The sequence below is a fragment of the Buteo buteo genome, chromosome 2 (genome assembly GCF_964188355.1).
Source record: "Buteo buteo chromosome 2, bButBut1.hap1.1, whole genome shotgun sequence".
Taxonomy (NCBI): Eukaryota; Metazoa; Chordata; class Aves; order Accipitriformes; family Accipitridae; genus Buteo; species Buteo buteo.
This window is the reverse complement of record NC_134172.1, coordinates 56115291-56142811: the sequence shown is the minus strand read 5'-3', so window position 1 is coordinate 56142811 and position 27521 is coordinate 56115291. Positions and strand designations below refer to the sequence as shown.

The window sequence follows — 27521 nt, the reverse complement described above, 5'->3', positions numbered from 1 at the left end:
TTCATTGTAAAGCTGTTTAATGCCTGAACAACTTTGTTAATTATACAATTATGTATATTAACTCTGTTCTTTATCAGCACTTGCAGGTGACTAGGAATTGCTGTCTAAACTTCTTTGCTCTGCGTATGGCACATGATCTTTATAGAGGAATTATACTACTCGAAGAATTTATTTAAATTTTCTTTACACAACTGTCACGTTATGTATGTAGGAACACCTGGTTAACTGGTATTTTAATAAATATGGCATTTGTTTCTTTGACTTACCCTACAGGTGCTGTTGAAAAGGGGAAGAAGAACATAAATTACATGAACAACTTTCTTGAAGCAATGTTGTTCTGGGAGAAATCAGAAGGTGAAAAGAAGGTAAGAAAACACTAATATTTCTAAGTGCATTCTGTGTACTGTCTAATGAGAGATGAGTGAGCATATCGAAACTTACTTTCTTCATTTTTCTTTTGTTTTTTAATAAAAATACCTTGTCCAGAGATAATAAGGTTTGGTAACAAGGGAACTTAGTCAAATGACATTTGAGATAAAATCTGTAGTCCTCAGGAGGACTACAAGGATGTTGTGAGGTTATACAGGGAGAAAACTAGAAGGGCCAAAGCCCAAATAGAAATTAATCTGGTTACTGCCATAAAAGAAAACAAAAAATGTTTCTATAAATACATTAGCAACAAAAGGAGGGCTAAGAAGAATCTCCGTTCTGTATTGGATGTGGGGGGGGGAACATAGTGACAAAGGCTGAGGAAAAGGCTGAGGTACTTAATGCCACCTTTGCCTCAGTCTTTAATAGTAAGACCAGTTGTTCTCCCTGAGCTGGAAGATGGGGATGGGGAGCAGAATGAAGCCCCCATAATCCAAGGGGAGATGGTTAGTGACCTGCTATACCACTTAGACACACAGAAGTCTACGGGGCCAGATGGGATCCACCCAAGGGTACTGAGGGAGCTGGTGGAAGTGCTCACCAAGCCACTTTCCATTATTTCTCAGTAGTCCTGGCTAACTGGGGAGGCCCCAGTTGACTGGAAGTTAGCAAATGTGATGCCCATCTACAAGAAGGGCCAGAAGGAGAATCTGGGGAACTACGGGCCTCTCAGTCGGACTTTGGTGCTGGGAAAGGTTATGGAGTAGATCATCTTGAGTGCCATTACATGGCACATACAGGACAACCAGGCAATCAGGCCCAGTTAGCATGGGTTTATGAAAGGCAGGTCCTGCCTGACTAACCTGACCTCCGTCTGTGACAAGGTGACCCACTCAGTGGATGAGGGAAAGGCTGTGAATGTTATCTACCTAGACTTTAGTAAAGCCTTTGACAGTTTCCCACAGCATTCTCCTGGAGAAGCAGGCTGCTCATGGCTTGGATAGGTGCACTCTTTGCTGGGTAAAAAAATGGCTGGATAGCTGGGCCCAAAGAGTGGTGGTGAATGGAGTTAAATCCAGTTGGCGGCTGGTCACAAGTGGTGTGCCCCAGAGCTCAGTATTGGGCCAGTTTTCTTTAATATCGTTATCAACGATCTGGACGAGGGGATTGAGTGCACCCTCAGTAAGTTTGCAGACAGCACCAAGTTGGGCGGGAGTGTTGATCTGCTTGAGGGTAGGAAGGCTCTACAGAGGGATCTGGACAGGCTGGATCAATGGGCCCAGGCCAATTGTATGGGGTGAAACAAGACTAAGTGCTGGGTCCTGCACTTGGGCCACAACAACCCCATGCAATGCTACAGGCTTGGGGAAGAGTGGCTGGAAAGCTGCCTGGTGGAAAAGGACCTGGGGGTGTTGGTTGACAGCTGGCTGAATATGAGCCAGCAGTGTGCCTGGGTGGCTAAGAAAGCCACTAGCATCCTGGCTTGTATCAGAAATAGTGTGGCCAGCTGGACTAGGGCAGTGATCATCCCCATGTACTTGGCACTGGTGAGGCCACACCTCCAATACTGTGTTCGGTTTTGGGCCCCTCACTACAAGACAGACATTGAGGTGCTGGAATGTGTCCAAAGAAGAGCAGTGAAGCTGGTCTAGAGCACAAGTCTTATGAGGAGCGGCTGAGGGAACTGGGGTGGTTTAGCCTAGAGAAAAGGATGCTGAGTGGAGACCTCATAGCTCTCTACAGCTACCTGACAGGAGGTTGTAGCGAGGTGGAGGTTGGTCTTTCTCCCAAGTAACAACTGATAGGACAAGAGAAAACAGCCTCAAGTTGTGCCAGGGGATGTTTAGATTGGATAATAGGAAAAATTTCTTCACTGAAAGGGTTGTCAAGCATTGGAACAGGCTGCCCAGGTAAGGGGTTGAATTGCCATCCCTGGGGGTATTTAAAAGACATGTAGATGTGGTGCTTAGGGACATGGTTTAGTGGTGGACTTGGCAATGTTAGGTTAACAATTGGACTTGATGATCTTAAAGGTCTTTTCCAACCTAAACGATTTTATTATTCTATTCTATCTTTCAAATTCAGACAAGCCACAGCATAACTTTCATAGTATGTTTAGTTTTAGGGGATGGGTTGTTTATTGGGATTTTCTAAGAAAATTTAACAGAACAACAAACTTCTGTTTTACTTAATTTTGAGTGCATCTTTGAGTGTTTGGATCAACAGCGTGTTTCTTGAAGCAAACCTCCCAGTCATTCCAATTTTATTGTGCTTTGGTTCATGTCATGGTGTAGTACTAAATCAGCCAAAATGGATTGATTGATTGATTTTAAGAAAATCAACTGAAACAGGCACTCTAGGGGTGCATCTGATGTGCTTAACTGAATACTTAGTCTACTGGATCATATTGGACCTTCTAAGTAAAGTTTTTTGCAATAGTGTGTAATTTGGGTTCATGGTATGAGCTGTTGCTCTTTACAAATCTGCTCCAAATGATAGTCTGTGTATTCACAAAATTACTCTTAACTGACTTTTGCATGATTTGTCTGTGTGTGCATACCTATGTGATATGTGCACCTTAAAAATTTTAGTGTAACCGTCGCTTTTCTACCAATCTGTATATGTATTTTTCTAAGAATTTATTAGAAAAAATTGCTCAACTAGAAGATCTGTGTGCCAAGAAGGAGAAATTTATTCAGTCCAGTAAAATGATAGTTAAATTCCGTGAAGACCATATTGTTCGTTTGGAGAGATTACACAAAGAGGGTGGTGGAAGTTTATTGCCAAAAGAGCAAGATGATCTCCTCGGTGAATTGAGGGAGGAATTGCAGACACTCAGAGAACAGGTAAGTCTGGTTTTTCCTTTCTAGAACAGTTTTCTTTTGTGAGAATAGATATAGTGATGGAGTTCTGTGATGGGTGGATATAGGCTTTTTAGGAAAGAGGCAGGAAAGAGGAAGATGTGTCATGGGTTCTTCTATAGATACATCTCAAATGTATGGAGTTTCCCTATGGAAGGGACAATGGGTGGGTTTAGAGCTTGTGAGTTTGCATAAGAGGAGAGGCTAGTAAGGGTGATGTCATGGTGGGAGCTTGCTACAGGCCACCTGATCTGGGTTAGGTAGAGGACTAAGTCTCCTTTAAGCAACTCAAGGAAGTCTCCAAATCACAAATCCTCATTCTTATGGGAGACTTTAACCTCCATGACATCTGTTGAAAGGGAAGGACAACAGGATGCAAGTGATACAGCAGGTTTCTGAAGGATAATAACACAGATGCTAGATGGGCCAATCAGGGGTGATGCAGTCCTGGAGCTGTCTGAGGAAGGCAAGTAGCAAAGTACATACCTAAGGCTTCAGGAGAGGAGGCTTTGGGTTATTCAGGTATCTGGTAGGTGTGGTATTTGTGAAGCAGTTTTGAAGAACAAAGCAGCTCAAGAAAGAAGGCAGATTCATTAAAAACAATTTCCTTCAAGCACAAGTAGGAAAAAGGAGTAGATGTATTAGAAGACCAGCTTGAATCTGTGGCTCATAACTGAGCTCCAAAGTGAAGGGGGTGGGAGGGGGGGAAGTACGGAAGTCAGGACAGTCATTAAAGGACTATAGAAACATTACTATGGCATGCAGGGACAGTGTTAAGAAAGCCAAAGCTCAAAGTTGAGACTGCAAAGGGATATCAAGAGCAACATGAAAAGCTTCTACTGCCTTATTACCAGTAAAAGAGTAAACATATAAAATGTAAACCCCCTGTCTTTTTTGAGAGCAGATTCCAATGGAGTAGGAAAACTAACAAAAAAAAATTGGGGCAGTTTTAACCACTATAGGGAATACTTTTTTCCCCTTCCATTACAATTTAATGCATATTAAAGGTTGTAGAGCAACAGCTAGATGTGTATAGCATTGTCTGGAAAACAAAACCTGTTGAATAAAATACTGCTTATCATAGATGGAACAACACCCACGAATTGCGAAGTATGCCATGGAGAACCATAACCTCAGAGAGGAGAATAAAAAACTTCGTTCTTTGCAGTCAGTTAAAAAGGCTCAAGAAATTGATGCTCAGACCATTGCAGAACTAGAAAAAGCTTTTTTGGAAGCTTCAGCCACAGAGAAAAATACTGGAGGTAAAAATATGCTAATGTTTTCCAGCTAAATAAGCTTACTGTATTTCTGTTGTGTGTAGTATTGAAAATGTTGTCTGTCTTGATGTATTTTTGCCTTCTTCAAAGTGGTACCTGAAGACTGATTTTTACTTTAGGTTTACTTCATTTTATTCACATTGGCCTTCAAGCAAGTACAGCAATAGGGAACTTGGTGTTGTGCATCTTGTGAACACCACCCATAATCTCATTTTGTTGTCCTTAGTTGTCATGAAGACTGCAGTAATATTAATTATTCTGGTTTTCATGTGGACTGTTGCTAATACCCACTTTCTTCAATCTCAGTTGCTGCTATGTTGTTCAAAAGCCTACAAAGGCTTTCATTTTACTAAAACTTAAGCTATTTGAGCTATTCTGTGATTTCAGAGGGTCTATGTTTGTTCTTTAGGTCATCATTTATATTCCACCACCATATCAGTGGAAGGCAACTCACTGGCATCTGTTGAAAGGCTGAAAGCACGCCTGCTACAGACTCAAAGTGAACTGGCAAGTTCAAAACAAGAATATGAAGAATTTAAAGAGCTAACCAAGTGAGACAAAACAGTATAGAAATGTCTTAATTAAATGTCTTTAAATAACTATTTATATTGATTTTTAAAAGTTAGTCTCAGATCCTGAATATACGGTCTAAGTATGCTCTTTGCATGTGAGAGAGGGCCAGGTTAAGAAAAATGGCATGTGCACAGAATATGTTTCTGTTGAACTTAGTTACTCCCAGACTAGGAAACAACCATGATGCAATCTGAAGGCATGTTTGCACTGTTGCTGATTTCTTTGTCTTTCCAAAAGCTCTTCTTTATGCTAAGATGCAAAACAGTGCTTCACAACATGCAGGAGATGCATATACCCTGGAATTCTGATGGTCACCTGCTTAATGGAACAGGGAGAGTTTGGCTTAGTTTCCATGTTGAGCAATTATTTTTCAGTAACTGAAGTATTACAGATGGAAGCAGTGACAGGAACTGATGGGTTTGGCGGGGTGGGTATTTGGGGGTTTGTTTTTTGTTTAGTGCAACAGTAGTTTTTAATATAACCTCTTTAAGATTGCAAGTTTGAGTCACCATAAATGTAGAATCCAAGCACCCCAGAAAATTTTGGCTAACCTGTTGGTTAATTTTTTTGTCTCCACTTCCAAGATTTTTAAGAAGGCAGTAATACCACTACCTCGAGTCTTGTTATTGGAACAGAGATTGAATTAAAAGCAAAGCAAAGAGCTTTGAATTTGGAGCTTTGAATTTGGAGCAAAAACATGGTGTCAATAGTTCATTTATGTCCATTTGCTTTGGCATCTAAACATGAGATAAGGGTCTACTTTGCCCTTACTAACGTAGTCAAGAACTTACTGTCATTGTTCTCCTTGAGGGCAGCACAAGATAATGCAAAACGCCTGAGTAATATCTTCAGTGTATATATATTCATATGCAAGTGAATAATACATGCTTAACTTGATCAACCCCATTTCTGAAAAATTCTCATCCTGTTACTGGAGATACAAGAAAAATAATTGCATTTCCAGCAAATGAAATATAAACCTGGAAGGCAAAAGGGACCTGATATTTTTTAACTATATTTTTAGCTTGTACCTAATGTTCATTTTTATTGATTTAATTGAATCTAGAGTATAATTCTAGAAGCATTGGGCACAAGATAGTTCCATTTTTGCCTTCCCACTTTTTTTTTTTCAAAGTAGCTTTGTGATGTCCTTTTTTGCTCATTCAGGCCATTGTACAAATCTGTATTTTTAGTCTTAGATTTCTGTGTAGCAAATCCTATGAACTTTATAAATCGTAATGTTGTCATCTACTGAGTTTATCAATTCAGCAATCCATCTATTGTCCTGTATCATTAGTTACAATGCTTTATTTTTATCTTCAGATATTAATTACTTTCTTTTCCTACCCATTCAATGTATTCCTATTTTATGTATTCTATGTTTTGTGCATGTCTTGCTTTCTTGATAGTATGTGTGCATTTTTATTATCAATTACTGACATTTTCTTAGTGGAGTGCAGTCAAACAAAAGTGTGCTTTTGAGCCTCTGGATTCACTTCTGGATTTCACTAAACTTTAAACTTGTTTCCAGCTTCAGAGTAACTGGATGCTTAATTTTAAATGCAAGTGTAACTATATGCTGTAACTGAATGAGTAAAATTTAACAATTTCACAAAATCAATGTATGCTAATTTTTCTATTGTCCAATAGCTGTCATAACTAAAGTTCTACTCTGTTCCATAAGTTTTGTTGCAGATGCTAAAAACATGAGGGAAAGTGATAGCATTAAACTGCCAAAAGATGAAATAGTGTATTTCCTTTTGTCTGTAGACTATGACCCTACAATTATGTCAGTAAGGCCAATTATCACAGTAACAGCATGTAGCTCTGCAAAATACCTTATGAAAATTATTCCTAAATTTCTGCTCAACTGTTGGATTTAAGTTAAAGTACTCTTAGAGGGCAAAATAATCTCAACAGAGCAGCACTTCCATTAAAAAAAAATAAAAATCTTTAAAGGATTTTCTTTAATCCTGGCAAGCACCAGTTCAGACTTCTCATATAACTGGATAACATTTTTAAAGCTTAAAACCATATTGGTATGGGTGATATCACTTTCTCATAAAAGGAATTGCAGAGCTCTCAGCTTATTTCTTAACGTGTAATGGATTTTTTTCTGACATGTTTAGTTATCCATCTGCTTGCTTCATTATGCAAGCACAAATAAGCTTCTTAGCTTTTTTTTTTTTTTTTTTAACTTTTTAATACAGCAGTGGTGGCTTTCTTTTCAAAATAATGTATTTCAGTGTTTGGGCAAGAGTTCAGCTTCAGCTTGCTCATTGGCAATACTGTAGCTTATTCTTACTGATGCAAGGGCATACTGATGGAGTGATTTTGACAGTAGTAACATACTTCCTAAACAGGAAAAAGCATATGGAACAGGAATCAGAGCTTCAATCCCTTCGGAAAGCAAACCAACATCTCGAAAACATTCTGGAGGCAACCAAAGCATACAAGCGTCAGGAAGTCTCTCAATTACATAAGCTACACAGAGAAACTCTTAAGGTATAAGTTTATTTAAAACCACACATACTTACTCCTGAGTTGTGTGAGAACATAGACTTTCATTTGTACAATCCCTTAACCTAACTAGTGTTCTGGTGTGTAATCCATATGTGATAAACCAGATACACCGCTTTTTTTGTTCCGAAATACTTACTGAATGACTGCTACTACAATCAGATGACAAACCTGAAAAAGTGTAGTGGTTTAGAACTAACCACTTTAAGCATTTTATTTCATTATTCTACTTATAGAACTATGAAATACAATACCAGACAAAGTCTTAATTCCATTTTATGGTTAAAATAAAGACTGCTTTGTAATCTTTATAACAGAACATAACCACTCCAACAAAAGCTTACCAGTTAAGATCTCGCCTAGTGCCACGAATAAGCCCAGAAATCTTAGATTATCATTCTGAAGAGATGGATGACATTTTGAAAGAGCCGGTTCCTCCAGAGGTGAATGAACAAGCATATGAGGTCATTGCTGAGGAGCTCAAAGTGGCACAGGTGAATGTTCTGAATAAAAACTGAAGTGTATGTGTAACTTTTATTATAAAGTGGGTTTTGGCATGAAATACTTCCCCCTCACCAAATATATTTGAATTTGCATGGGAAACTGAAGCACTTGATGAATACTTAAGGCGTCACTAAACAGTTCTCTAATTGTACTTACTAACATTTCTCTAACTGTACTTACGGACATTTACAATGAAAATATTGAAAGGGATTTGAGAGTTGAAGATTGCAAGTAGTTTAAGATATACAGGGCATTTAAATTTTTATTGTTTTAACCTGATAACTTGTCTCCAAGGAAACTTCTTTATAAGTGTCTGGTGATGGCTACATTTAGAACAATACCCAAACTTAATATATAATACTGCATGATTTGAAGAAACCTGCCAAGTAATGCTGGTCCATCATTATACCTTAATTGTCTTGTATCTTTCCTAAAGGGCAGGGAAGGACTTTTGTCACATAGAAGAGTGCTATGAAGTTATCTGAACTACTCTCTAGAAGCTGGAACTAACTTCAGTGCATGTAAAACCCTGGCACAACAGCCAAAACCCCTCTTTGATACTTACCATAGTGCAGAGATCCTGTAAGGAATTTAGCTAGTGTGTATTTTGAATAACTTCTTTTTAAAGCCTTATTTCTCCAAGATAAACGTGTGTCTGAAAACTAAATGTTTATTGGATTCAGTCCTTGTATCCCCTGACAGATTTTCTTGTGTTCTGGTGGTTTAGTTAGCAATAGGAGGAATCAGCTACTTAAGATACCAGTTTATTTTTGAATGTTCTGTTTTCTGTTGGTTTGAGTCATAAAAAAAGAAAGTAGTTGACGTTTTTATATTTAATATGCACAGACTGCCATATGGCATATGAGAATAACTGGAAGATGGGTGCTCTAATTTTGAGTGTCTCTTGCATCACAGGAGCAAGTGAGCACAATGCAGACAAAGCTGGATGAAGAGGAAAGCAAGAATATAAAACTCCAGCAGCATATCAATAAACTGGAGCATCATTCTGCACAAATACAGGAGGTGAGAGAACAATAATAATACAGGGCTATATGTGAGTGGGTATATATATGATAAGGTGATATCTACCACACATACTACTGTGTCATCTAGTGAGGTCTGCAGTGTTACTTGCATTTTGACTTTTGAAAAATTTACATAGCATCATAGTTTAGGGCTGTGCAGGAAGACAAGGACTTCATTTAACATAACACTGCAGGTTTGGGGTTTTTTGTTTTTGTTGTTTTAAATGTTGTGATTCTGAGCCTGCTTGATCTTAACTATAAGCAAATAGACACTCAAGATGGCTGTGCTTGGTTTTGGCCAACTTCATGATTTCTGGAAAACAGCAATAGTCACAAGGAAATTTTCAACTTTAGAATGCTGAAAATGCTACTTGCCTCAGCTAGAACTGAACTGAAATGTCCTTACTCTATAAAATATTTACAAGTCTTCCTTAATCGCTAGATTTGATTTAGTACAGAAAAGGAAACAAGGCCTGTATTCTTCCCAGATTAGTCTCATCTCTGATAGCTCTGTTCTGAAGTAAATCTCAGCTTGTAAGCTGTGGGTTGCTTTTAAATAAACTTTTTAGATAAGGTAATGTCTTCACTTATATTGAATTACTTTTTTTTTTCTTGGACTTCTATGGATTTCAGATTCATCAAACATCGAATTTAAAGAAAAATTCATCTTGTATTTATAATCAGCTGATGAAATGCCATAATACGTTATTACATGATTGTTACAGCTCTGCGACTTAGCCACTCCTATGTTTCCTTCCATTTAAAAATTTTCTTTCTCGTCTCAAGCTTCTTTCATCTGAAAGGAATGACTGGAATAAAGAGCGCCAGGAGCTCCTTGAACAGATGAAATCGCTTGAAAAGCAGTTTCAAGATAGTGAAAGCAAGACTGATAGTAAGTCTATGTAAAACTGAAATTCCATGTGAAGTTTTGAGGCGTCTTAGTGTTTTGAATCAACAATAGCACATGCTAAGTAACTATTTGGGTTTGTCATACTGGTTTGATTTTTTTTTTTTAAATATTTTTTTAAAGAAAAAAAATCTAATACTTGCAGACCAGCTTTTCTCTGCCCAGTCTTGCACAGTATACAATATTCAGAATTGTTCTCTGTTCACTCTGAATGTGAAGGGAGTACAGGATATAGTATTTTAAAAAAATATTAACTAAAAATAAAGGGAAAATCCTCTCTTGGTCTATGGAAATGCAGTGATATTGTCTGGAATGTTTTTGATTCTGCCTGTACTCCTCAGTTCTTGAAGTCAATGTTTCATTGAGCTTTTCCATTTACAAATCCTTTCTGTGTGTGACCTTCAAGGTTAATTCCACTGAAAATATGTGAAGTTTTGTGAGGCTTTCCCAGGATGTTCTGTAGTGTTACATGTCCTGTATCTAGCACAGTTTTCCAAATAACGTAATTTGTTTGGTTTTTGACAGTATTAAAAAGTGAAGTCTATGACTTGCGCATTGTCCTGCAGTCTGCAGACAAGGAGCTGTCTGCTGTAAAATTGGAATATAGTGCCTTTAGGGAAAAGCAAGAGAAAGAAATCAGTCAGCTTTCTGGTAGACATATGGATGTACAGTTCCAGCTGGACAGTGTCAGGTATGTTGGCAGTTTGGTAAAATGCCTTAACCTCCCTTCTGGATGCATCTAGTGATTTAGTTCTTTTCTGCATGTGAACTTGCACTTTACATCTCTTATTTAAAGTTGTTATTCTGTGATTATGTCCTTTGCTTAATTTTTTTTCTCAATTCTTTCCATGCCTCTTTCAGAGCCATGAGAGGGAACATGGTGAAATTAGCAGAAAGAAAATAAAATAAGGCTTCCTTTATTTTGGTTTGCTATAGCGTTTTCCCATTAAGTAGGATATACCTGTAAACTTATTGATCTCCAAAAGTTAAGTGGCTGAAGCGGCATAGTTTGTGGGGTTTTTTCCAATTTAGTCTTAAAAATTAACTGTTACTTCTCAGTCTGGTCACGTGGAGCAAATGACATAATGATGCTGCTGTAAAAATACAGGAAGAAAGAAACCATAAAAATAAACTGAAGTTTGGCTAGTGAAGCCTGAAAAGCTCACTATGTTCTATGCAGTAATTGCCATTATTATTGGGAGGTGAAAATCAGTGAGGTTTTTAATCATTAGTGTGGCTTAGTTATGTTGGGTTTTGTTGTTATTGGGTTTTATTTGTTTTGTTGGGTTTTGGTTTTGTGGGTTGGTTTTTTTTCCCAGAAAGCTTAACTATGTTATTGCATTATAGTGGGTCATGTCTTAGCTGAAGTCACTTTTTGAGTGATGCGTTGTGAGACTGGGAATGTGGAATTGAATTAAATGTTGTGGTTTCATTGATGCCTTCTGTGTTAGCAGAAGAACTGACTATCTGGAAGGCATTCTTTCTATAGGCTCTCCATTAATAACATAATTCATAACACTTGTCTAGCAGCTCTTTTACCCCTCTTTGCTTTTTCACTTTTGTGAAAGATCAAATTAAATAAGTTTTCAGGGCAACAATTTAGATGGAAATAACCCAGACTTGCCCAGAATATATGAAGATTTTATATGGGATAAATAACTTGGATATCAACTAAGCAGATGTAGGTACTGAGGATCGTTCTAGCAAAATCTTTTGTCCAACAACTGGCTAAAAAAAAAAATAAAAATGGGTGAACACCATTATCAAGACACAGTGACTGAAATTTCTATAGAATTTTGTAGGTAAATTATTTCTAGAGATCAAAAAGAGTACTCTGCCTTCTCTGCCACTGTCGCTTAAATTTCCTGTGCCCTTCATAAATTTGGGGTTTCTCAGTTTAAAAAAAATAAAAGTTACCATTTATGTCAGTCATTTGTTTCTAAAATAACTGTACTCTGTACATTATCTGAAGAGTATAAAATACAATTAATTGAAGTATTTTTATAATGAAACAAACCCTTATCTTAATATTATGGGTGGGCTTGGTTTTGTTTTGTGGGGGTTTTTTTGTTTGTTTTTTTTTTTTTAATAAAGGCTAGAACATGAAAAGATTATTGAAGAAAAAGCAAGCCTGCAGGATGACTATGACAATTTGCAGGAAGTAGCGAAGTTTGAGACAGATCAACTGAAGCAACAACTTGAGGACAGAAAACAAGAAGCAGAAGCAATGAAAACTGAGCTTTGTGTAAGACAGTCAAGGCTTTTAAAGGACTTTATTATAAGGTTACTCATGTAGCCAGATTGTTTAATTCCTGTTATTGTATCATTGATAATAGATTCTACAGTAATAAGAGGTTTCCTGGTGATTTCGTTTGGAAGATGTACCCAGAATCTTTTTTAAAACTTAGTGCAAAATTTTTGCAACCGCAGGCTACAAGAAATATCCGATAGCATGATGAAGTAGCAGAGCTTTTGGCTGAAGAAATTGCTCTGGAAATATTGAGATGGGTTAATTAGTAAAGGAATAAGAAACTGCTTTGGAAAAGAGTCCTGACATAGAAATGCTGGTGACCTTTCATCTCAGTGCTAGTGAAGACTAGCTTACTTATGCTATCTTTACAAAGCAGTTTCTTAAAAATTTTCGTAGTGGATGCGATCTTGTTAAAATGATCTATGGCTTCCTGTGGTGGATCACTGTCCTGCAATTTAGTTGATGCTGTCCTTGAAAGCCTGTCAGACTGCAGTGACTGCAAAACAGCAGTAAGGTTGCTCAAGGGCTTTTGCAAATGATTTTGCCTGCTTTTTTGCAGTGTACACTGTGCCTGCTCAGCAAGTTCGTTCCAAGTGTTCCCTTTTAGTGTTTAAAGGAATACTGACTGATTGAAGATTATTATTTTAAATTCCTTATAGTCTAATATCTTGAACTGCTGGTTAGAATTTGAAAAATCGCCCCAAATTAATCTACAGTTGAAAATTCCAATTTCTCCGTTTAAAGCCTTGGATATTGAGGAACGTAATAGCTATATGAAATCATTATCAATGGCAGGTGAAAAGAGCTGATTGCTTAATATAATATATTATATATTGCTTAATATAATATAATAAGTAAGAGTTTACTTTTGAACTTGTCCAGGACAAAGCTAAAGATCTTTCTGTTTCCATTTAATGTTTTGGGGGGCCTGGTTTCAGTCATCTTAGGAGTTTGTTTAGATTTTTTTTTGGTTTTAATTATTCTAAAGACCTTATATTGTAACTTGTTATAACAACATATATTTTGACATTCTAGAACCTTTTGAAACTCCTGAAAACGGAAAAAGAACATAATGAAAAACTAACATTACAATTACAAGAAGACAAAGAAAACAATTCAAAGTAAGTTTTAATTAGTGGTGGGGTTTATTTTCATCTGACTTCATTGGGTTTGTCCTATGCTAGGTTTTGCATTCAGATGGGGATCCTGTTTGTAGAGGTGTTTTTCCCCAGCTGGGTGGAGTTAATTACATAATGGGCTTTTTTATCTTATCCAACTTAGACCAGCACTTCATTTTAATGTATTCAATTAATATGACAAATCTAATTTCATTACTAGTATAGTTCTTCATATCAAAGATAAAGTTCCACTGCTGATAGCAGCATATAGCTAGTAACTAAACTATTAGTCTTTTTGTATAGCACTGAGAAGGTGATAGTTAAATAACTCTTAAAAAAAAAATTAAGTGCAAATAAGAATAAACTTATATGACTCGATTCTTGTTAAAGCTCTCTTGTGTTCTGATTATATTTCTCACTAAAAATATGTTTTCTTCTCCAGGGAGCTCTTGAAAGTACTTCAAAAAGCACAGGTGGAGAAACCATCCTCTGAAATGGTGACACAGTGTGAGCAGCAGGTACGACAGCAGAATTGAATGTCTAAATGATGTGTTCCTGGATTTCCTTGTGCGTTAATAGCAATTTTATGGCAAACTGACTGTTCTGTTGATTACCAGCAAAATAAATGTAGAGTTCTCAAGTTTCAGATTGTTAAGCTACTGCTTAATTTTTCTGGTAAGGTAAACAACTTGGTTCCTTTCCTTTTTTTTTTTTTTAAATGGATTTGTGCTTTACAAAACATACTTCAAAAGTGATTAAGTCTCTCCTTCACAATTATGATTTCTTCTAGGAAGCAAAACTGCAGAAATTGGAACACGAGCTGGCTGCTGCTGAAGAGATTATTGTTTCTTTGAAGAAGACAAATGATACGGAAAAGGTTTGGGCTTATTTCTGTTACTGATACCCAGTTTTGTGGGTAACTGTTCTGTATTAGAGTTGAAAGCCCAGAGCTTTTCTGTGATACTTAGTAATTCTGTGCTTCTGGGCAATCCTGGCTGTGTATCTATGTAAAATAAATCCTACCTTTTACTGGCGTGGAGTTTGCAGGGTGGTACGAAACTGGTATGCATTCAGAGAAAACACAAGATAACTGAAGGTTAAAAAAAAAACACAAGATAAAGCTGTCTACTGGACAAAACATTCAATGCATAAACGATGCATAGTTTCCCTGATGGGGCCTTTTAGTCAGTGCCGTGTTGTAATGGGATAATAGAAAAGGTAAGAAAGATGACGAAAGAATGTGACTATGGGTATCTTTGTTAATAAAACCAAAGCACTTTTACATGAGAAGACTGTTCTGGTGTCTTGAAAGCTTAAATAGCAAAAGTTCCCATAATACAAGCATTTATGCTGTATGTAAAACAGGCATAAGAAATCACATAGTGCATTTACTATCCAGCATGATGCAATGGTAAGCCTTGCTTTTTCCATGCTAAAACCAGAAATTTGATATGTATAAGGTCAGAAGAATGTGGTATTGTCAGTGCAGTGGTGTTTCTTCAATGTGCCTTTTCCCATTACAAACAAATGTAACAAACTACAGTACTTCTGTTCTCCTATTAGAAAGCCATTACAGCCTGAGACTAAATCAGAGGGCTAGTCTTCTCTTCTAATGAACACAGCAGGTGTTATGGAGGCTTAATTCTTCATATGCATGCTTAAAAGAAAAGCTAATGATTTAACAACAAATTTCCTTTTACCCCTTTACATGTGCATTGAGGCTCCATTGTCAAATGACTGTTTGAAATTTGGGATTGACAAATTATACACCAAAGAAAGTCCAGGAATAAAATATATATAAATTACATATAATGTATGAGAATTAACTTTTTTTATGTTGCAGGAAGTTGTAACTGGCTTGATGAGACAGATCCAGGAGCTGAGGTCTTCTGTTAATCATAAAACCGAGTCCATAAATGGGTTGACAAGAGAGCTCGAGGATATAAATGTATGTTCTGTCATTTTGAAGGACATGGTATAGTTCTTCAGAAATGGGAGGCAATGACACGTCTTATTGTGGGTCTCAAACAGCATAACTTGCTGTAGTGTTTTAGAAGGAAACTTCTTTGTTTTGACATGTTGAAATCTTGTGAACATTTTATGCCTAAGGCTGTCTTGAAAACTGAACTCTCTCCACATGCTGGGTAAAGAGCAGTGTCTCTAAAGGGACCTATTCACATCCTGTAAACTACACTTGGTGGACAGTCACATTTAGATTTTCTCAGAAATTGGCCATTTAACACCCTAACAATTGAAGCTGAATTGTAAATTAATTTTTGAGGGAGTGAATTTTTATGTTGCTGATATTACTATGTTCTGCATCTGAAAACAAGCAAAAAGAACTAAAACTATGTGTTTGAATAACTATGAATAAATATGATGCATCTTCTTTATTAAAATAGGTCTGGTTTGCAAACTGATAGAGCAACCCACAGAATACTTTAGATAATGTATATGTATGAACTATGAATTCAAAAGGTCCTACAGACAAAATGGTGATGAGACAGATTTCTACATATGGTTATCTCTTTTTTAATAATGGTTTTAGTGGTTAATATACATTGTGGTGGCTATTACATATTAAATTAATAATCTTTTTCCATTGTTCTGACAACTCATTTCTAATAAAATCATTTGTACAATTTAGCAAGTATGATATAGCATTCTGATTTTAGTCATTCACATGGATATTTTAAACATTTGTAGTTGTCATCATAAGATTTGTGATATACATTTATTTGTATTAGGTTTGCCAACTTTCTTTGATAACATGTTTTCCTAAAATATTCTAAAATTTAATTGAGTACTTTTTGTAGTGCAAGTATAATCTTGTTCTGGCTGCAAAAGAAGAAAGCAAAGGAATCATAGAGAATCAGGAAAAGAAGATTGAAGAACTGAGGGAAGCCTTGGAGAGAAGACAAATAGCTGATAACATTGAGGTAAAAACATAAATGTTGGTGTATTATGAGTATTTGTTCAACAGACTAACTGGATGTGGTTTTGCTTAAAATACTTTTGTAAAACTTAACCTCACTTTAGTTCAAACTATAGCTAGTTAAGCTGTTCTTAAAGGAATTTTCCATGAGCTACCTGACAAATTCTGTTAAATTATCACATTACTTGACATAAATATTTTATAAGCTACTTCATAAAAACCTATGCTAAAAGCCTGGTTTAATTTTGTTAAGACCACTGAGGAATCATCAGCTGAATTTAATGGCAGCATTAGATGATGCAGCTGAGAAATTAAAATGGGTAGAAGAATATATTATGTTTAACATTATCTCTTCCCCCACCACTACTATATTCAGTAACATCTTTTCTTCACTCATAATTTTAACTAAAAGCTCCACCTGCTGGAAACAAGATTAAGGATGCATTGTTGATTCAACTGCAGTTTTGCTTTTTAAACTTCTATCTTTCTTTAACTCTGTCTTTTCCTGTTACTGCTCTCACCATTATTTTGGTGAACATGTCCATCAGTCAAAACCACTAGCCTCTCCTTACAAATAATTTCTACAGGATCATCTCTCGTATTACATGTGCTTAGGCCAATCATACAGCACCAATGAAGTCTTCCAAAGTAGTGTTTCCTTCTCAAAAAACATTTTAAAATGGATTTCTACTACGTTTAATAAACAGACTATCTTCTTTAATAATCATCTAAATTTGACATTCTGGAACCCAAAACTGAGTGACCTGCCAAATAGATCACTTTGTTACTGTTTGTTTTTTTTTTTTTAAACTGAAGTACCAATTCTTACTACAATGTTATCCTTGGGTGTATCTGGCTCCTGATAAAATCATAGTGCTTCTCCTCCTTCAACTTTGTACATGAGTTACTAATTTCCTTCATGCTTTCTTGACTGGAGAAGAGCTAATCCAAGGTGGCATTTAAAATACTAAGTACTGTTTCTCCTTCTAGGTTAACACGCCTTGTGTAGGTATGATACCCTATCAGATAGGGTGGGAGTCTAGATCCTAGAATAAATCCAGAGGTATCTACAGCATAGCAGTGCACTAAAAAAGCTGTAATCACTAATTTAGCATGGATTAAGATCTATACTTTCTTTTCTGGTTTCTTACTTAAAGAATTGTATCTCTTTTTAAGTATACATTATACTTTAAAACAGTGGTTGTTTCCAAATATCTCCTACAAGTATCTAACTAACTATACTGTGGGAAACTTCTCATTTTTGTTCTGCAACCAAGACAATGGATATGGAAAACATGCTAAAATAAGAAATTTCTAGATGAATGCTTACTATGATTCATGATGAAAAAGTGGAGGGAAAAGGGAGATGCTTGTAGCTGTTGGAAATCTTAACAACAATGGTAAAACATCTTGAAACAACTGCTTTAGAGTAGTAACTTTAACATTTCTTTCTTTACTCATCCAATGACGAAACAGAGGGACCTTCTGTGTGAAGACTTGCATCATACCACTGATCAGCTGATAAGACTGACAGAGGCCTCTAAGAAACATGATTCATTGCTTCAGTGTGCGCAGGAAGACATAACAAAGAAAGAAGCTCTAATCCAGGAACTCAGGGAACAGGTAAAACAAGGAAATTCTCATAATTAGCTCCTTGGGAGGGAGCTGTGGTTAACTGTAGCTTCTGGAAAAGGTTTTACTTGTAATTTTAGAGCATCTTGTATGCAGTGCTCTTGACCAAGAGCAATGCTTCTTCCTGTAAAAGCAAAGTAGTAGTTTAAAAGCTTCTGAACAAAGGCTAGATAACTCTTAAATACTTTGGAAATGGTGTCTAGAGATCACAAAAACATTTAGTCTGAAAGCAGAATAAAATTATTAGTACCTGTAACAACAGAGCAACCTGAGGTTATAAGTAGTGTAACCGAGGGGATTAATTTTTCCTCTGCTTAACACTTATCTGCAAACAATATCATTATGTAATAGAGATAATTGTTGAGCTCTAAATTATGTAGTCTGAGAGTGATTTGAAGCTTCTGCAGACCAAATAGCTATGTTAGGCATTTGTCCAAATTTTAGCTCTAGTTGTCACAACTGTCATAGTGCTAAGTATATTTGTGTTGGCAAAAACTCTAATAAAGATAAGTTATTTTGGAAAGAAGAGTTCTTTTGTCATGTTAGCATATTCTCTTTGAGGAAACTGATTAAATCTATACCAGTAAAATCTTTGTTTGTATCAAATCATGTTTTGACCAGTAATGTTTGCCAACAAAGTTCATAATAGTTTTTCTGTGCTAGCATGCCCTTTCAAAGGTAGATTGTGTTACCAAGGCAAAAAAATCAAATACCAACAACAAGAACAAAATTCAGATTAACTGCACACTATACAGTTATATAGTGTATATATGCTTTCAAAAAATGCTTGTTACATGCAGCTATTGAATGATTAATAGTTATTAGGTAAATATAGAAAATAGTTATGAAAGTGAAGTCTAAGATAATCTAAAATAACTTGTGGTGTACTTTAAGCTTGCTCAAAATAGAGATCTGGCTGCTGTTTTCTTTAGTATTTTTTGTGTATTATGAGCCAATTTTTAATTCTAATTGGGGTTTCTAATAGTTGGGCAAAATGACAGAAGAACTGGAGAAGAGGAAGAATGAATATGAACTAAAAATGAAGCAAATAGATTGCTTTGTGGAGTCATCTTCAGTAACATTTCCTCAGGTATGGCATTTGTGAAAAAACATTTTCATTGTTATGACTGTTAAAAGTCATTGAAAAGGACTAATAAACTTTATGGCATGGCTTCAGGCAGGGACCAGAAATGACAATGTATTGAGAATGATCAAATCCCATTCACCTTGTTTGTAACTTAAACATGTTATTGATGATTTGTCTGCAGGAATTTATGAACATATGTCTCCAGTTAAGTATTATAACATGTAACCAATGCATAGGGGAAACAGTTCTTTACTAATAGTTTGTGGCGTTTGTTTCTTTTGACTTGTCAGTGTCCAAAAACTCCCCCTAATTTTGATGTGAATTTGGCAAAGCTGTTGGAAACTCATGAGCAAGAAATAGCTGATCGGAGGGCTTCTGCAATAAATCTGGAGCACCTTGTACATGAACTGAATGAAGAACGAAGAGCTAAAAATTATGAAATTCTAAGGCTGAAGGTACTATGAGTTAATCTCTACAGGCAATTTGTAGGGTTAAAGTAAGACAGAACAGAGAGTTCAGATTTCCAATGAGCTCTGCTTGGTAGTCTGTCCGTTAAACAGGAAGGCAGTTCTTTGTCTTCTCTTTACCTAGGCTGGTAGCAAATGGTGACAACTTGCTTGAGGTGTCCATGTATCTCATTTTCCCAAGGACTGAGTTGGTTTGTGTTCATGAATATCAAATGGTAACATCATTTTTGCTGATGAAACTGTTCTGACTTATTCTAAATCAAGTTTCTAATGAAACTGTAAATGGAAGTGTGATACACATCTTTGCCAGAGAACTGTGCTTGTTTTCTGAGAAATAGTTTTGTCTTCTATTTTACTCAAATATATTAAACTGGAAATGAAAACAGGAATTGCAATTTGTTCTTCAAATAAAACGTTTCAAATTTCACTTGCTTAGGAACAATTAAATGAGTTGGAGAACTTGCGTCTGGAAATGCAGATATTGGTGGAGAACAACAGGAATTTACAGAGCCTTGTAGAAGCTCAGAGACTAAGCAAGAACAGGTAAGGTAAAATAAAACAAGAAAAACCTGTCTTAACTTGAAGCAATTAAGATAAACAAATTTACAGTTCTTATTTGAAATACAAGCTGACACATTGCTCATATAATTAGAGATTGACTCAGCCTTTTGTATGAAAATTGTTTACTGGCTTGTAAACTTTATTGCCTTTAAATCATAAACTCTTAAGTACAACAACGTTTTATAAATTAAATGGGAATAGAATGTAAAAGAATTACTTGCATAGCCATTTCTGTCTGTTTATATATTGCCATATCATTTGTGTGCAGTTATGGATTCAGTAGATGGGAAATGTCCTAATGAATTCAACACATGTTTTAACATGGACATAAATGGAACTAGTTCTCCATCTTGTTTTTTTGAGGGTAAGGAATTAACTTCCTCTGAAAAGATGGTATGCTGCTGTGTACCTCAGATTGGAGGTACCCTGAAGTTTGGTTTGAACTGTAGTCTGTACAGCTTAGTTTTGGACAGAAAATACTTTATTTCATGGCTTACCTTTTTGGGGTTTTCTTTGTTTTCAATTTTGTAAAACATCTTGCGAAAAGAAATCTTAACTGGCAGCAAATAATTCTGTTGATATTTAATGACAATTCATTTTTAAGGGGCAATTTAGTAAACAGTACCTTAATGCTAGGTAGGAGTTTAATCTCTTTTTGCCTATTAAGTGTATAAAAAAATATTTTCCAGAACTTTTCTCTCTATTCAATGAAGTATCAGTGTTGTCAGTTTTAGAACTGACTTTTTAGTAAGATAAGTATTTAACATAAAATAACACTACTGAATTTGCAAAATTAAGTATTCCAATTAGAAGATGCTGTGATTGCAGGTGTCTGTGCAACTCCATTTTGTCCTTGCATTATATGTATTTTACAGTAATCTTCAATTATGGAGAGATTCATTTGTGGAGAATATTCTGTGCACAAAGTGGGACAGATCAGATGCAATACTGAATGATGATGTTGTCCTTAGGGCCTTCTGCTTAGTTTGCAACAAACATTTGAAAGTCTGTTGTGAACTGAAATGGAAATCATAGAAAAACAAGAAGTGGTTACCTCGCCATGGAAAACTGGATTCTGGGGCTTTGTCTTTCACACAGTTTATGGAGTAGGTTACTTGGACCCAATTTTTCACAGAAAAGCATTACTTCTACATTCCTCACTTGTTGGATTCCTTGCTTGGGACCTTGGAATGTAATTTGGATATGCACTAACAATTCTCAACTGCTGTTAGTTGATAGGAGTTGTGGTTTGAATAGACAGAAGGCTAATTAGTATATTGCATGCTCTCTGAAAAATCAGGTTTAGATATCTCAGCTGGGTATATTCACAGCAGACACATGCCTCATACATTATGGGAGCAGCTGATAGCAGCAGCAGGTAGTAGTTATCTTTTGTGTGGCCCAGTGTTAGGGAGCAACATGATTTGATCATTGGTGTCACATCTCATTACTTTGTCACATCGTGGACTGCATTGGAGGATGTTTGAGAATACAAAATGAGACCAAGTGCCTGCTCTCTTTTCGTATTTAGTGTTAGGGCAGGGAAGAGCAAGCTGTCTAGGAAAGGTCAGCCTTCACCTCTGTAATGCTAAGCCAGAGCAGGCTCAGTTCACTACTTTGGAGCTTGTACAGGCTGACCAGTACTAGAATTTGAAAGGCTCAAGCATAACCAATGATTCTAAACTTGGAGGTTTTAAGGTTCATGTAAGTATCCACTGAGAGTAAGTAAACAAAGTGTATTGCAGTTTTGTCCAACCGTTTATAAGCTGGATGAATTTGGGTGGATTTTGGAAGTGGGTGGTGCCAAAATTTAATAAGGAAAATATATGATTTTTATTTTAGTTCTTATAAGGTTTTAGACTTTTTAAGTGGGCATTTAATTAATGTTAACAAAAAAACCCACCCACATACACACATTTGCTCTCTCAGACTGAGGCTGTTTATACCAGCTATGAAAAACAAATTGCCCTAGCTAGGCATGTTGACGAAGATTTTAAGTTACTGAAAATACCGATCTTTCTTTTATAATTGCATCAAATTACAATAACTGTTAATTAATGAAATTCTTCCCTTATGGCACACTACAAGAATGAAGCAGTCCCAATGGTGTGTTAGTTTGGGGGCTATTTTAATTTTATGGTGTTTGCTTACTTCCATCCAATGTCATGTTTATTAAAAACTAAAAAAAATAATAGGTTTTCAAGTCTTCTGAATACAAAAATTGTTTACCTTCTTAACTTGGCAAGACCACTGAGCAATGATCTTGTAGGAAGAAGTTGCTTTCTGCAGTCTATATGCACATGAACATCATGAACTAATAAAACATTTACCTCAATCCCGAAGCTGTCTAACATATGGTTGCATAGTTATTGCATTTTTGTTTTCATTAAAACATTAGTTTCTCTGTACTCATAACAAAGGAAAATGTGATGTTCTTGGAATATAAAAGTTTAAGCCCTTCCAGAGTTGTTTCATGATGTTTAGTATTCTGAGTACAAACGTGTCAAAACAGCTACACACATTTACTGGTTTAACCTGGGTAAGATGATGTTTTTACAACTGCCTTACTTTGTTTGTGAGAAACTTTCCTTATTCTTGGTTTTTCTAGTGATCAGAAACATCCTGATGTTCAGTACATCAAAGAGAAAGAGGAGGAGATTGCTGAAGAACGACTTGCCAAGGTATATTACCCCTCTCATGTCAGTTGCTGTTTCCCTGCTGTAAAGTATTATTAACATGTCTTCTTCTATTCTGTGGCAGTGAAACAAGCACTGATTTCTAGTGAATTCTACCAGATACAGCCTTACGGTTTCTTACAGTCTTACATCTTACAGTTTCTGTCTTGGTCTAACACCAATGACCTGGCTGTCAGATTGCACAATAAGCAAAAACAGATTCGGATCACTAAATCTGACTCATCTCCACAGAATTGGAAAGTGCAAATTGTGTCACTTGCTAACGTAAGGCTCTGCCAAAGGGAAGTTAATGTCGCAGCGGAGGTTGCCATGGATCTCCCTGACAGAAGAACCCCCGTTAGAGCTCTGCTCTGGGCAGATAGATACTGCTGTGGGTCATTTGTGCTGGCATGAAATTGGAAATACGTGCATATAGCAAAGAGATGAACTTGTAGTGAATATTAGACATGCGAGTTACTGGGCAGGAGGATGATTTTTGGTAGGATCTGCAATGAGATACGTAGCTTCAATTAAGTGACAAATAATTTTAAATATATATATGTTTATATTAAACATTAAGAATATAACTAATATTTTTGAACTCTTACAGATTAAAGCAATGGAGGAGATGCTGAAAATCAAAGCAGAGTAAGTTTAAATACTATTTGTTGAACTGAAGACTTGTATTAAACTCATAAATACCAAAAAGGTATATTTAAGCAATGGAAGTCCAAGATCTGAAACTATACAAGATGTGATTTGGAAATGTTGTTTGCACTTCTGCAAGACACATTGAGTTCTTACTCTTTCTCATCAGTAGGTGGTAGTAGCACCTATTACTACATTTTCTAAAAGGGTAGCATTATATATCAGGACAGTACTCTGAAATAAGTGGAACCATAGAAAAACTGAAATTGGAAGGGACATTTTGAATTGTTTAAAATGATCTGTTTTGAATTATTTTATACACAGAGAATGCTAAGCACCTTCCTTTTCAAATTAAATTAAAATATTCTTTATTAATATTGTAAATATTTTATAATTTTAAATTTAATCTAATTCTTTGCACTTTTTTTATGCTATTTGTTTAAATTTTTGCACTTCAGCTTAATAATGAAAGTTGTTTATTAGAGGATTCCTAGATTGCGTTTGCACTACTGTGCAAGTAGTCCTCAAAATTCAAGTGGTTTACACCTTGTATGGATAGTAGTCAAGAAATAAAATACTGAATTAGTAGATAAAAAATTAGTTTGAAAATGTTGCTCCTGCTGCTCTTTTCCTGATCTGTACTGCTTCAGGATTCATAGTGGCTGAATCTCCTAATATTTGAGTTACTTACATTTAATGGAATGCTTTCTACGTAAGTAACTTCTTTTAAGGATGAAGATAGTTTTTATGCATGCAGTCATTTCAAAAGTAATTTATATTAAGTTTTCCAGAAACCCTAGTCTTGATGAGGGGTTATTTTGCTATTCGATGCATTGGTTTTTCACACCTGTCTCATTTCTAATAAGCTTTATAACAGTGCTGCAATGTCTCATACAAACAAATAATGTACAAAGAGGAAAAAGATTCTTTAGTTGTCAAGAAATGTCTTGACAAATGCAGCAAATGAATACTGTTTTCATAGAGTAGGTCTTAAACACCAGGCTTCAGTGAAACAAAACTGATGACAAAAACATTTTAATTTATGCAATATTTGAATAGACATGCAAAATTACTAAGGGTCATATACTCAGTAGACAGGCTGCTAAGTTTGTGATGGCATGGTTTAATATTCTGTGAACCTGATAGAATCAGAACATTTTCATCAGACAAGACATCTGTCTAAAGTGGTGGTCCTTCTGTTACCAGGCCAAACAAGCTCAAACCATGTCTGAGCTCTTCAGAGATGGTTCTGAGCAACAAGGCTATTAGGGAAAAACCATATACAAACAAGCAATTTGGGGGAAACTTGAAGAGAGCAGAGTGCATCTGACAAATTTACATGCCTTAGTTGAATTAATTCTAAGTGTTCTTGTAAGTGAAGCTTTTATTTTCTTTTATGAGTGGAGCTGTATGTCCTGGATTGGAAACAGCATACTTCCCAAAAAGAAAAGCAACTCCAAAACACTGCCTAGTTACAAGAGTATCAAAATACAAGAGCTGTGAAGCCGAATGAAATTTTTCCTTCTCTCAGCACTGAGTTCTCGGGAAATATATTGCCTCAAAAGGATACTTTTAAAGGAGCCTGCCTCCATCTGCAAGGCTGACTTAGTAATTCAGTTGTACGCCATTTATGTTGTTTTTTTAATATTTTATGATTCTTTTACATTGGCAGATTAGAAGAGACCAAAAATACCCTCAAAATCAAAGAGAATACTTGTCTTGAAATGACTCTGGAGATGGAACGAACAAGAGCTTTGGAGCTGAAAGCATTTCATGAAAAAGAAGAAATTAGATCAAAACTGGAGGAAACATATGAAGAGAAAGACAGAATTGGAAAGGTTATATCTGTATAATTTTTTTGTTGTCTTTACAGTAGAATCTTATTCAGCAGAGGTAGAGCTGTTGCTAACTGGACAATACTCTGAATTAATTAGTGATCAAAGACTGCCTCTAAAAATGTTTTGTCTTGCAGTTTAGTTGTATGTGTAATGCAGCTGCCTGCACTAGTGGAACTCCGGGTATGGAAATCACTGTTGCGATTCGTAATACAAATCAAATGGTGCTTTTTTTTCCTCCCTTTTAGAGGGATCTAATGTAGTACCTAAGGAGACACAAGACAACTATGTATTTCCTGAATAAACCCAACTCTTGCATCATATGTTACAACAAACTTAAATGTTAGTATGTTAATAGTTCTAAAGAAGCTATTTCTTCTGAAAACAGAAGGAGGGGCTACAGTTAAGAGGTACATGATGTATTTATTAATTACAGGAAATGGACTTGCTGAGGAAGCAAGTTGAATTTCTTGCTGAGGAGAATGGGAAATTACTTGGTCATCAAAACCTAAACCAGAAGATTCAGTATCTTGTGAAACTGAAGAAAGATTATGCTAAACTTACAGAGGTAAGTTGTAGAGTAGAATACAGATGAAGTAATGGCCTGACATCGAAGAGAGCTACGTTTTGAGAATGAAAACAAAATTTCTTGCTCTTCTGCTGGAGAGTAATAGATACGTACCTCTGATTTTATGCAGTTGTGTAGGTCATGGCTGGTCTGTCTCCTCACAGGCCCCAGACAAGAATCCCCCCATTTTTCCTCAGGTACATAGTGTATAAAACACTTAAACAAGTGTAGATACCACTTATTTAGAAATACAAAAGAAGTGAGTATAACTTCCTTAATACACCCATGTTTTTCCTGTTTTACAGGAGACTGAAAAACTACGAGTTGAAAATGCTTTTTTGAAGGAATCAAAAAGATCTGACATATGTAGACATCGCGATCAGCTATAATGACACAAATAAAACTGCAGAGCCGTATTTTTAAAGTGTACAGAATAAGCAAAAGCCAGTTGTCAAACTTGACTTTTGCTGTGGTCCTGGAATAATCAAGTATTTTAGTTCCTGGATTTTTTGCTGGTAATAACTTTTAGTGAAAAATTTTATTCCAGCTATGTGGGCAGCTTTCAATGACATATTAACACCTTCCTACAAATTTTCAAAAACTGATTTTGTATAGGTGCTGGAAGATACTTCCTTGAAACCTTCATACCTTGCCAAGGAAAAGCTTTCTCAGTGGGACCACACCTGGATTTTTGTTTCCTTTTGTACTTTTATTCAGGTTCCTACCTCTTCTGAAATACTATGTTTTCCACCAGACCCAAATTTTTAAAAGCACAATTTTTGCGGGGGGGGGGGGGGGGGGGGGCTGATTTGGGTTTGGGGTTTTGGGGTTGTTTTTTTTTTTAGCTAAACATAGGATGTTCTTACTGGGTTGCTTAAAAACAATTTTTATATTGAAGTTTGTTCAGTACAGCACAAATGTGAATTTAGTAATAGACTTGTAAATAGTGCTATACATATCTTTTGGCTTTGTATTCTTTTCTTTCTCTATTTTAAATTAAAATGCTTTTTTAAACCTTTTTTTTCCTCCAGTATAAATTTACAGCAGATTTCTATATTAGCACTGTAGGAAATTCTAAGTATTTTTCAACAATTTTCATATCAAACAAAAGCTAGAAATTATAAGAAGCAAGATCTGAAATATGCAGAACATTTCAGGACTATAGCATAAGTTAATTTAATTGCACTCAAGATTTATTGGAAGTAACTAAAACTTTTTTTATTGAAACACAAAACATTGATTTATATACCTGTATCAAACACTTGTGTGTGTAGCGCTTTTTTTTTTACTGTCAGTAATCCTATCATTCTATTTTTGGCTACTTTGTACAGTACTACTTTTGTACTACTTTTGTCCACAAGCTTTGAGGTAAAAGGGAGCGAAGAGGGAGATGTGCATCAAGCAAAGGGTAGGATACCTGCTGAGGTTCTTCAGAAGAATCTTACCCATCTTATTATGCTTATCTATGAATTTTAAAGTTGCCTAATCCTGCAGCTTTCTTTCCGCTATAAAAGTAAAAACCTGACCTTAACCTGGGGAGGTTTTTTTTCCTGTAGACAAGTAATAGAGCTCAGGCGTAACTACCCTATGGTTACTAGTGCTCCGGAGCTTGGTCTGGGACCGCACAGCCGTTGCCTCCCGTGGGCTTTGTCACTGCCCCGTTCTCGGTGTACCGGTGCGCCTCACAGCACCCGCCTGCCCTGTGTGA

The 27521-nt window shown here is 36.0% G+C and overlaps 1 protein-coding gene across 2 annotated transcripts in view; it reads left to right on the top strand.

Annotated features, from left to right (window-relative positions):
• KIF15 (kinesin family member 15) overlaps positions 1–26600 on the top strand; it is a 38834-nt gene extending 12234 nt beyond the window's left edge. For both annotated transcript variants that reach the window (XM_075055548.1, XM_075055558.1), the window contains 24 exons: positions 274–365; positions 3006–3215; positions 4315–4492; positions 4917–5058; positions 7444–7585; positions 7918–8094; positions 9020–9127; positions 9916–10021; positions 10562–10727; positions 12131–12281; positions 13323–13408; positions 13848–13923; positions 14196–14282; positions 15249–15353; positions 16222–16344; positions 17817–17963; positions 18958–19062; positions 19350–19514; positions 19963–20069; positions 22696–22768; positions 23373–23410; positions 25083–25248; positions 25682–25813; positions 26119–26600. In XM_075055548.1, coding sequence (XP_074911649.1) covers positions 274–365; positions 3006–3215; positions 4315–4492; positions 4917–5058; positions 7444–7585; positions 7918–8094; positions 9020–9127; positions 9916–10021; positions 10562–10727; positions 12131–12281; positions 13323–13408; positions 13848–13923; positions 14196–14282; positions 15249–15353; positions 16222–16344; positions 17817–17963; positions 18958–19062; positions 19350–19514; positions 19963–20069; positions 22696–22768; positions 23373–23410; positions 25083–25248; positions 25682–25813; positions 26119–26202 — 2966 coding nt within the window. In that variant the 3' untranslated portion in view covers positions 26203–26600. The remainder of the gene's footprint in view (positions 1–273; positions 366–3005; positions 3216–4314; positions 4493–4916; positions 5059–7443; positions 7586–7917; positions 8095–9019; positions 9128–9915; positions 10022–10561; positions 10728–12130; positions 12282–13322; positions 13409–13847; positions 13924–14195; positions 14283–15248; positions 15354–16221; positions 16345–17816; positions 17964–18957; positions 19063–19349; positions 19515–19962; positions 20070–22695; positions 22769–23372; positions 23411–25082; positions 25249–25681; positions 25814–26118) is intronic.
• Positions 26601–27521: the final 921 nt, after the last annotated feature.